The 12277-nt window shown below is 37.4% G+C and overlaps 1 protein-coding gene across 3 annotated transcripts in view; it reads right to left on the bottom strand.

Moving 5' to 3' along the window:
- bnc2 (basonuclin zinc finger protein 2) overlaps window positions 1-12277 on the bottom strand; it is a 300299-nt gene that overhangs the window by 88598 nt on the left and 199424 nt on the right. For all 3 annotated transcript variants that reach the window (XM_039694552.2, XM_089132284.1, XM_089132283.1), the window contains one exon: window positions 6508-6743. In XM_039694552.2, coding sequence (XP_039550486.2) covers window positions 6508-6743 — 236 coding nt within the window. The remainder of the gene's footprint in view (window positions 1-6507; window positions 6744-12277) is intronic.

Genomic DNA, 12277 nt, shown 5'->3' on the forward strand with positions numbered 1-12277 from the left:
TGGTGAAATCACCTTGATTCAGTGCATCGAACCTTTGATGTGCCTGAAGCTGCCTTGGCTAGCCCTGAGCAAAGCATATGCCTTAAAAACTTAAATCCAGCTTGACGTACTGAAATCATAACCATATGCAAGAATTTCACCTTCAGAAACACTGTGGCTCCACACAGCCCATGGACTAGGCATTAGCCAGCGATAACAAAGACCAGGTTAGATGACGGTGGGAGTCTGAGGAGAAGATGGAGGTAAAGGGATGGGTCATAGCACGAACTGGGGAGGGGGGTGTCAGGAGGTATGCAGTGCATAAAAGGTTTGGTTAAGGATCAATTCCAAAATTTCTGAACAGTGCTAGACTACCTAAAATGGAAGTTTCTCAGGAGTGATTAGAGGTAGAGTGAGGTAAAGTGTAGAGCAAGAAAAAAAACGAGTGAGACTGAGATGTTTGAATTAAACTGCCTGAAAATACGTGCTGACTGTACTTCTCAGATCACAGACGGTTGGGGTTCATCTCATGCATCGCAAATTCTATGCAAATGTGGCATCAATAGCCCAATTAACAAGATGCCATATAGTGTATAATACTTTTTTAATTAAATACTAACATTTTATACATATTATTGTGCTATCTAAACCCACATCAAAGGAATAAAATGAATTGCTGATAGTAATGGAAGACTGGTGAGAAAATACGTACTCTGATTCACTTTTAAATTAACTTTTATCGTTGAAAATTCTGTCAAAACGTACATGTACTTTTGCTAAGACCCCCAAAATGTAATTGCACATTTATTCAGTTATATTTTTCACTGTATAGGAGTTTCCAACGTTTCTTTTCAGCATATATTCTTGAGCAAAATGCGCTTATGGCACTGAAGGGCTACTGTGTGATGTGTTTTTGTCTGTGTAATGACTGTCAGGCAGCCTGTGGTTGCTGCTTTCTGGGGTCTGTTACCTCCTCTCTTAATCAAATCATGTCTTTTGGCTAGAGGACATCCTTCATTAAATGTATCAGGAAGAGAGCATATTGTGTCTCACTGAAGCACGATGGGTTGTGCCCCCTACAAATTCCTGTGTGCTATGCAAGATGGGCCAAGCATACTGCACCCAGATGTCAGGTTTATTTGAATAAAATAGGCTCATTGTGTGGACACCCTGGTCTGTCCCTGAGGCAAAAAAGGGGGAGGCTGGGTAAATGAATGCTGTAGGGGGTATCAGTCCTGAAGGAATAGTGGAGAGAAGAGGATGGGGCAAGGAAGGAGTTTGCTTAGCTTAGCAGTTCCATCTGGCTCTCCTGGAATCTATGTCAGAGTCAGAGAAACTGCTTCTCATAAAAGAGCTACAGGAAGCCAGCGGAAGCTGAATGTTCTACAAGGACAAGAACATTACTGCGAATGTCGCTTAGCCTGGGGCGAATCCACAAGTTGACTGCCATGGCCCCTTCCTCCACTTTCTCTACTCCTCCTCCTCACTCCCTTTTTCCAAAAGAACAAGAGACAGCCCAGACTGATCGGAATTCCATCTGTTGGGGAGCAGCCAAGTGACAGTGGAGAAATACAGGCATCTGGTCTCCATTTCTGTCAGGCTGGTGTTCCAGCTTACATCTTACAGCTGGGAGAGGATGAGGGAGAGGAGAGGGTGCTGGCAAGGGCCTAGAGTGTGCTGGCACTCCTAGGCCTCTAGTCCATTTTTCACACACCACCCCACATCCTACGAGGAGATGTCTAGAAAGATGCACCCCCTCATACACGTGTACAAGCTCTTTTCTGAAGGGCCCAAGAATCAGCAGTCAAGAGTCGGACAACAGATCAGAACAAAAGCAAAAGAACAAAGGAGCACGTGAAGCCAGCAGGGAAGACTTTGGCAGCCAGCACACTCTTGAACATGCACATGTGCATGCTCTTCTACTCCCATTTGCGAGTATATTCCAAACTATTCTCTATAGATCATCATATTCACTCAATAGATCACTCAGACTTCATATTGATCTAAAAAAAAACAAAAAAAACTTTTATCATTGCTTTTCATATTGTCTGGAAAAAGCACCTCTATGTATAAACAGTACTAACTGGGGATATAAACTTGGAACTTCTCGGAAAACTGAATATGATTTGATTGATTGATTGATTGATTAAGCAAAAGCACCCATAGTTTCATAATTGGTAAGTATATGCTTTTTCTCTCATCAGAAAAGTTTACTGATCGTTGCATGCAATTCTAAACATATTGCAAAAAGGTCTTTGCAGTGAAAGACTGACCTCAGGTTTGGGTCCATTTGGGACTTATAATGTAAATGTACCGTTCAGGTTGGGTTAAACGATCTAGGGTACAAGCCGGGTTCAGTCTTCAGTCTTCACCAGTGCAGACCTCTAGGGCGAATAAATTCAAAATGTTGTTGTATGTATTTTTTGTAGTTATCAATTTAACTTAGAATTGAAGGGGTGTTTTTTTTTCTTTGCATGATTATATTAATGGGCTGCAATATAACATGTATTTGTGTTTTTTTATTTTTTAAGAAGTCTTATTTTTCATAAATTTCACCTTTATTGTAAGCCGCTTTCTCCTCTGTCATTTGAACGACCGGTTTACATCCTGATTCTATGAAACCACTTCCTCAGAAAGAGGCAATGAGCTCAGATTGGTTCGTTTGGGCCGGTGTGTTGTGATTGGCTAAACTGCGTAGTGCACGTTGTCCGGATACTTCATGCCCATTACCTTTATGGCCGAAAGTTGCATATGTGTTCCTGTCAAATGGACATAATGGTGTCGATACTGCAGTATGAGCCAGGATCAGACCCAGAAAGCAGAGATCAAGAGAGTCAAGCAGGACCTCCCCACACTCTTACAAAACGTTTCTGAATGGCAATTTCCCTAATTTTTTTTTTTTTTAACTTTATACACATTTATTTTAAACAATATCATCAAACTGACTGGCTACTATATACACAAACAGCGTTGGCATTGGTTTACGTTCTTGATCAAATCGGAAAATAACATCATAAAGTATATATATATATATATATATATATATATATATATATATATATATATATATATATACATGAAAAATACATTTTGTAATGGTCACCAGGTGGAGTGCCCTTGAGAGTCACCAGAGGGCACTCCACACCAGATGTTCATGTTTCACTCACAACTACATTTCCCAGAAGTCACTGCCGGGACTCATAATCACTTATCACATTCACCTGTACCTCATTCACTGATTGCATTCACCTGTGTCTCATCCTGTTAATCTGTCTATATATATATATATATATATATATATATATATATACCTTGTGTTCTCATTCACTCACGGCGAAGTCTTGTTGTACTGTGTGTCTGCATTTATGAGCGTTTTCCATGTTTTTTTTCTGGTTTTTGACTTTGGATTGTTTTTGGATTCTAATTATTGCTGCCTGCCCTGACCTCACTGTGTATTCTCCATTGTCCTGTCTGCTGAGTCGACCCTGCCTGTACGACTACTCTTAAATAAAGATGTATTTGGATCTTCATCTCCATGTCTCAGAGCAGTTCATAACACATTTACAAAATTAGTATAGACAAATTCAGGTCCAAAATGTTTGTACACGTTTGTCGTAGACAAAAAATAGCATAACTAAGTGGCTATAAAGCCAGCGCTGGCATTTGATAAAACATTTCGTGTGAAATTATACATGCAAATACATTTTAAATTATTTAGCCTACTTACAGGTTGTGGCCCAACAACTGCTGCCCCTGGTTTTAATTATAGAACTGCTTCATGTTTTAGTAACAGTTTCTTGTTGAATCCGGCATTGAATTGGTGGAGATTCTGGAAGCTGTCTTTCATAAAATGCGCAGCACAGAGAGCTAAATTACGATTGTAATTTTCAGGAACATAATCAAACATAAATTGTTTCCATTGTTGATGAACTACAACGTCCGTGGGAAGCCTGAACACAGAAGACCTGACAGCTGGGTGAAAATAACACACTTTCGATGAGCCGCATAAATATGGCCATGACCTTTTTTGCATATTCCGGAGGGAAGGGTTGATGTAAATGTATGGGTTAGGTATACAACCTGATGTAGTACCATTTGAGTCGTTTTTGTAGGCATTAAACTTCCTGATTTTTAAAAGACGATATCTCTATTTACACTGAACTTTCAGCACTGCTGAAATAATATATATATATATATTTTTTTTTTTAATTTATTCAATTCAAATTATTTATGTTTTTATCAGATCTGCTGTAGAATAAGTGTTCAAATGTGTGTGTGTGTGTGTGTGTGTGTGTGTGTGTGTGTGTGTGTGTGTGTTCTAGCCGATGCACCATAGAAAAGAATGACAGGTAGCGGGTTTGACTTCTGAGAGAAAGCGTTGTTGAATTATTAGTGGTGACAGGTATGCTATCTATAGGAGACAGCTCGACAGTAAACGCAAGGAAACAGAGAGCATAGAGCAGAAGGGAATTATTCATAAACTACAGAGTTTAAATATGACCCATGAACACTCACTACTCTCACTCAGTAAAGAACAGAACACATTAAACTGATCTACCAGTGTGCCACTCTACATTATGTGATTTAATGCTGACTGTCACCCACACTTGGACACACACACACACACACACACACACACAAAACAGATCTACCTTTATGTAAAAAAAAATATGTTAGGCTTTATGAAATGTAATAAAATGTGATAACATTAAAAGAAATGACATCTGATCTATAATTATTGTGTCCTTAAAGTACACACAAAAACACTAGTATGCACATGCATACCTAAACAATCACTTTGTATTCATATTATTTTTTCATTCTCATTCTTTCTTTTCCACACCTCTTTCTTGTCTTTATTGCATGCAATATTTATGAGTTTAAAAATTAAGATTCTTGTGCACATGCTCTTGCCGGCACCTTTTGTGGGTTGTGACATCATGTGCCAAGGCTCTGATTAACAGTGCTCAACACTCTCTCTCTTGACTGACAGACGTATGAGGTCGAGAAGAGAGCTATCAGGTAAATAACACGAAAACAACTCCAAAAAGAATAACAGACCCAAAACACACAGTCTGGGGGGCAGGTGAACTTTCATTAGCGCGGTTGCCAGTGTTTAAGAGTTTTGTTCTTTTTTACTTGTCAGTCCTGAATTATAAGTCTTACCTTGATTTTGTAAAGAAGAACAGATGCTGGACGAAGCAATGAGAAGTGCAAAATTGATCTGGAAGCTGAATATATTTCTCTGTTTACTTTACTAAACATTTTCAGTTATTCGTTAAGGCATTGGGTGGTTGCCATGATTTGATAGCTATCAATTCAGTTATTTTTTACAGACTATAGGCAATACTTACTGAACTATAATTATATCAGAGCAGTATTACATACAAATTGAATTATTTTCAAAACTGATACTAATATCAATGCTAAGAGCCTGAATCCCTAAAGTTTTATACATACTATCTAGAAAATTATTACAAACTAAACACAACGATTGAATTGCAAAACTACAATAAATAATAATGAATAAATAAAAATATTATTACTATTATTTTAATTACTTTTGTAGTGGTCAGTATTTTGCTAGGTCATATTTAATGTATAAAGGATTTTCCGACAAGTCATCAGGGGTAGAGCAATGAGTAACACAAACAGACACAACAAATGACTGCGCAACTGTAAAAAAACTGTTCTTCCACATTGCCTTCCAGTCAAATGATGAGAGAAAAAGTGTGCGAGAGGGAGAGATTTACTCACAGAAGCCATTTCCTCGAACAAGGCCTCAAAACCGCCTTCAAGCTCAGCATGCTGTTCCACTTAGGCATGGTCTCCAAACCAAAGCCATCCACCTCGCTCTGCTATTGGCATCAGACACACAAGGCTAACCACAAGCACATGTTCAGTTGCTCTTAACTAATTCATACAGGAACACTTTGGTTTTGTTTTGAACCCAAAAGCCCTGTACCTTTGATTAAAAAATGTGTCTGATTCCAATTAAAAGAGCAAGAGGAAGGGAAAGCATCATGGTGGTTCTACAGTCTATTATTGGCTGTGGTCATGACAGTTTTCTTATCTCTTATTTTCCTCTCCTCATACATAGATAGGTATGTATGTATGTATGTATGCATTCATTCATTCTTTCTTTCTTTCTTTCTTTCTTTCTTTCTTTCTTTCTTTCTTTCTTTCTTTCTTTCTTTCTTTCTTTCTTTCTTTCTTTCTTTCTTTTTCTTTCTTTCTTTCTTTCTTTCTTTTTCTTTCTTTCTTTCTTTCTTTCTTTCTTTCTTTCTAAACAGAAAAAAATAGCATAACTACATTCACAGAACTGAAAATCCATTTTTCAGGATTTATTTTATGCATGGCTTTTAATATCCTTGTTTAGATATGTAAAAATATTTACCGTTTTATAATTTTTCAGTAAGTGATTTCTGAGTGATTGTGTGTTCCTTTTTGAAATGACCTCAGGTATGTTATCTACTTAATGCTACATACATTTTTGTATGTTGATTTGTCTTTTATGTTTTAATTTACCTGAAGTATGTAGCCTCTAACATAGTCTCTCAGGGTCCAGCCCAGGCCATGGAGGATGTGCAGAACCTCTTCTTGTTTGAGGACGCTGAACAGACGGTCCAGCAGTATCTTCAACCTCACAGGTACTGCCTGAGTCCCATACAGCATCAGACTGCTAATGTCAAACACCACATTGGACTGCACAATCTCCACCTGTGTTGGGTGGTACAGATGCTGTGTGCTCAGCTTGTCTAGAGCTATAATCACAAAAACAACAAAACACACAATTACATTACAGCTATATTTAATAATAATAAAAAAAAAATCCCCCTGAGCCTGGTTTTGGCAATAAAGATTCACTAAATAAAACACTAAATAATAATATAATAATAATAAAAATAATAATTAAAGTAACTGTTATATACAATGTACTTATTATGTTCATGTTGAATTGCAAAACAGTTTTGCTGCTACTGTAATTGAATGCAGGTGTTTTTTTTATGCAGCGTGATCTAATGATCTAATCACAATTTATGCAAATTAAAATCTTAGCATTATGTTTTGACTCTATTGCATTCAACTGTCTTATAAATTTTTCAGTCGCATTTATTGATATAATACTCATAAATATTAACATTTTGCTCGTTTCGCCTGCATGGTGTTAAACAATACACTATAAAACCTTAAAAATACATTCTTTAACGTTACTCGTTTAACCATTTTGTAATATAGTTTATTTACCGTGAGACACATAAAGCGTTTTTTCCTATGAAACACAACATAAATTCACAAAAGACATCAATTTTATTAGTTTGATGTAATCCAAATCTTTAGAATCCATAGCCTACGTTGTTTGCAAGAAACAACTCCTAAGTCAGCCTTTTATCCTGTCATGATCTTCGTCTCCATTCTCAGCATCGACTGTACACATTAAATCCCGTGCTGGTGATGAATTCAAATTCAAAAACTGCGCCCTTGAGAAGCGTTACGTCATCTTTTACCGCAGTGATATCAAACGTTCATTGGCTCTTCCCTGCTTCGTCACAGATTGCGACATGGAGACTCGGTGACGGTTGGTTTAGTTCATTTGAAATTGTGCAAAACTGCAAACCGAAGCCGGATTAGCATTTTCATTGATTATTGATTTAAATTCTGCTCTGTACTTCATACAAAACTATTACAATGCTGCCAGAGAGGACTTGCGACTGCAACGTATCGGTTTTGACATTTTCGCAATAAATAATTTATTGTGATTATACTTGTCTGTTAGTTATGTTTTTCCTCATAATTGACCCTTCGCTAAGCCACGCCCGAAAACCACCACTGGCCAATCATGTCTTAGCAACCGTAACTATGCACGGGAGGTCTGGCAAGCTTTCGAACGAGGGAACATGCTGAAGCATTGTGCGTATGGATTGTGCAAATCTGATACCGGTATACTAAAAGTTTTGACGGGGGAGAGGAATTGTTTTCCTTCCAGAAAATCTAAAAGCCAAGGGGAGAAATGATTGGCGTGATCTAGCATGTATGTGCGAGATCCATTCTGGTAAATGTCGACATGCTTAACAAAAACACCTAGAGTATTGCTTGGAAATATTGATGGTTCTTTGGTCATAATGATATAACGTAAAATAAGACGATTAAAGAGACAAGACAAAGGCTCACTGACTTACTTTAAAATATATTTCAGCATTTTGTTAATCGACGTCCTACTAACGTTACCCCTTAACTTAAAGGGTTAGTTCACCCAAAAATGAAAATTAAGTCATTAATTACTCACCCCCATGCTGTACCAACCCCGTAAGACCTTCGTTTGTCTTCAGAACACAAATGAAGATATTTTTGATTAAGTTTGAGAGCTGTATAACTACCACATTGGCTCCTAAAGGACTGCCTCTTGACGGCCCAGAAAGTCAATGAAGAAAATGTTTAAATATCCCAAGTGACTACCGTGGCTCAACTATATGTTTATCAAGCGACGCGAATACTTTTTGTGCGAAAAAACAAACAAAAATAACGAGTTTATTCGACTATTTCTTTTCTTCCTTGTAGGCCAGAAACGAGATTTCCTTAGATTTCCACGACGCATGCGCGAGAATTGCGATCTGAAGCAGATAGCAATTCTCGCGCATGCGTCGTGGAAATCTAAGGAAGTCTCGTTCTGGCCTACAAGGAAGAAAAGAAATAGTCGAATAAACTCGTAGTTGAGCCGTATTGATAAACATATAGTTGAGCCACGGTAGTCACTTGGGATATTTAAACATTTTCTTCATTGACTTTCTGGGCTGTCAAGAGGCAGTCCCTTAGGAGCCAATGTGGTAGTTATACAGCTCTCAAATTTAATCAAAAATATCTTCATTTGTGTTCCGAAGACGAACGAAGGTCTTACGGGGTTGGTACAGCATGGGGGTGAGTAATTAATGACTTAATTTTCATTTTTGGGTGAACTAACCCTTTAACCCAATCCGATCGCGGCTCTCCCGGTATTAGTGTTATTCCACAAGATTTATTGATAAGCTGTTTGATTTATAATTATTAAGATTATTTTCACATACCCTGCTGTGTATGAACATAGAGTTGTTCCGCAATTTGTGTTTTCCATTTGAACGGTCAGCGTATGAGGCGCTGCTGCTTGCGCTTGGACTATAACGTTAGGCTTTAACTTCAATTTTTAAGAAATTATTCTCTAATCGGTTGCATATAATGTCGTGAATATATCCCTCAAATGCATACTGTAGTCCCTTTTGTCTTGCTCTCTCAGATATTTCACTTGTTCGCCGAAAATTACTAATTATCTCATTGGGAATGTCTGACACCGGGTGCATCCACACTATAATAGATGGGCCAGCCATGAAAGCTTGACAGGCGTAGCAACAGTAACTAGGGAGGGCGGGGCTTAGCGAAGGGTCAATTGTTGTTTACGTAGTTTTAAGGAATTGTTATGGGTAGGTTTATTGGTAGGAGTAGGATTGGTGACTCAAAATATATTTTAATGCTGTATTGTTAATAAAACTGCCATTTCCCAACACATCTGTCCATTACGTTTTATCCTTTTTACATTCTGTATAAAATGGGTATGTTTAGGTTTGGGATTAGGGTTACGGGATTTTACATTTATCTATAAAATGGTAAAAAGGGAAATTATAGATATCTTTATGATATAAAATATACGTAAATAGTTAACGTTTTGTAGCTGTAAAAACGTAATAATGTTAAATGTTGCAGATACGTCCATTTTACACGTTTCAGCATCTATCCAAACGTACTAAAAAGGAAGTATTTTTACATAAGTAGGCCTACTGTGTAATACTATTTAGCTGCTTGTGGTTTATGTGTTATGAACTATTGCAATAAAACATTAACATGTAAAGTCAAGGAAGAAACCACATTGATATGTAGCCCTACATTTAAAATATGGAAAATTAATAACTTTTCTTGGTAACACTTTACCATTAGGTTTCATTAGTTAGCATTTTTAATGTATATTAACATGACCTAACCATGAGCAGTACATTTGTTACTGTATTTGTTAATCTTTGCGAACATTAGGTAATACAGATACAGATGTGTATTGTTCGTTCATGTTACATCACAGTGCATTATCTAATGTTAACAAACCTTTTAATTATAACTTAGCTTTGTATTATACATTTTAAAATTGACTTTAACAAATATTAATAATTGCTGTTGAAGTACAGTCCATTATACTTCATTTTAACTAATGAAACCTTATTGTTAGATGTTACCACTTTTTATATGAAAACACTTTTTATATTTTATATTATATAGTGCATGAGGTCATGATCAAAAGGCAGTGACTTAACGCTTTTATTTTAGCATGTTTTAAATCGCCTACACAAAGCTGTTGGTAACAAGGCACCCACGAAAACAGAAAAATGTGTATTGTCCTTCATTTGAAACATATTATTTGAAATATGCTATGTGTCCACACACACATTCTTTAGTTTACTGATCTTGTCTAACATCTTATCTGAATGAAATAGTACACTCATCTGATGACAATTCTGTGAAAAAATGACAGTGGCATCAATATTATCTGCTCTTTCTCTCTTAAATTTCTCTCTCTCTCTGATGCTGTCTGTCTGTGTGACACCTGATTTTCCCCTCAGTCCAGGACTGATTTTTGTGCTGACTAGGTCTTTGCCTCACAACAGACCCTGCTAGGCACGAACATCATAAAAAATGAAGAACTACTTGTCAGAATGGCTGCCAACACTACAGAAAAAATGAGAAGTCTATGGCAGAGAGGAGTGAAAAGAAGAGGAGGACAGGAAGGAGAGCGTCTGACAGATCACAATGAAATTAAAACTAGGTGAAGGGCCCCTGTGATGGTCCCTTAAGGCCTGTCTCTCTTCCTTTTATCCCAACCCAACAGGTGTTTTCTTTTGTCTCTATGAAACCAAATGTCTTTTTCTCCCTCTGTCTTTCCTTATCCCTTTTTGACTGTCATCTTTTTCATTTGATGTTTCAACTAGTACTTCAGCTACCCTTTGACCGTTCAAGGCATTTTGTTTTAAGGAAAGTGAAATAATGAAAATACAGTTATTATTGAATTAAAAGCTGTGGGAATGAAGACCCAGAAGCGTGCAGAGTAGACTGAAGGAAAATGGATTGATATGAGAGGCAGAGCATATTGACTGGCTAAAGAGCCAGTTTTATGAGGAGACATAACTTCACTGGGCTCAGAGGAGAAAGAAGGAGACTAGATAAAAGGACAGATAAAGACAGATCAAACCGATGCCCCGTTCCCTCCTCACTGGGGTTGGGTCTGGTTTGAATTTTAGCGATTACAATTTTGCTCATCGATACTGATTCTTTTCGATTCCCAAAATTCAATTAAAGTAAGGTAATAACATTTAGTCAAACATATTTATTTTATGTCTTTGGGCAAAATGTTTTTGTTCCAACTGATTTCCATGAACAAAAATCAGCAGCCTACCAAGAAAATTAGCAGGCTAAATAACAATAATACTGCATAGTGTTCTTTTTATAAATGAAATATATAGCTCAACCCTTATTAAATTTTAAAAGTTATTCAGTCATGATCAATAAGTGATTTTATTTTTCTTGTGTTAATGACAGAGAATGCAGCAGGTTTATTAAGCTGCTGTCACTGTAAAGCCCGGAACACACCGAGCCGATGGTCGGCCGTCGGGCAGTTTTTGTCGTTCCGTGCCGTCGGCTAAAAATAGTCTTCGTCGTCTTTGTTTTGCCTGATTCGACATGTTGAACTGGCATCTGGCCGTTGGGGAAAGAGAGAACTCTGTTCGGCTGTTCAGCTAGTGAAAGAGTCAGTGCACGAGAATAAAAGCAAAACAGCAAGCAAAGAAGTCAAAACGGTAAAGATAGAAGGCTGCTCTCAAGTTACAGGATTTATATTCAAAATAGTAAGCACGCGCTGCTTTGTTTACATTATGTGTATCTGCATCTGGCAGCGTCGGTTTTCCTTTTTGAATGGCGAATATAGACTAATATATCTGCAGAAATAGACAGTTGTCTCATTTACACGCAGCCGCAGAACACACATTATAGCTGACAGTCGCCTGTAGTTCTCTCGGTGTGTTCAAGTGCTGCTTTTTACCCCGACGAGAGCGGACGAGAGGCGACAACACAGTAGACGGCGTCGGCTTGGTGTGTTCTAACATATTTAATAATTAACACACAAAATGAATATCTAAAACGGAGTTGTACAAACATTTCATTTAATTACAAGTATCCATTCCTGGCCGTAAGTTCTATTAAATCCATTAAACGTACGAACGCATGCACA

Source organism: Pimephales promelas, chromosome 6 (assembly GCF_988280905.1).
Source record: "Pimephales promelas chromosome 6, fPimPro1.hap1.1, whole genome shotgun sequence".
Taxonomy (NCBI): domain Eukaryota; kingdom Metazoa; phylum Chordata; class Actinopteri; order Cypriniformes; family Leuciscidae; genus Pimephales; species Pimephales promelas.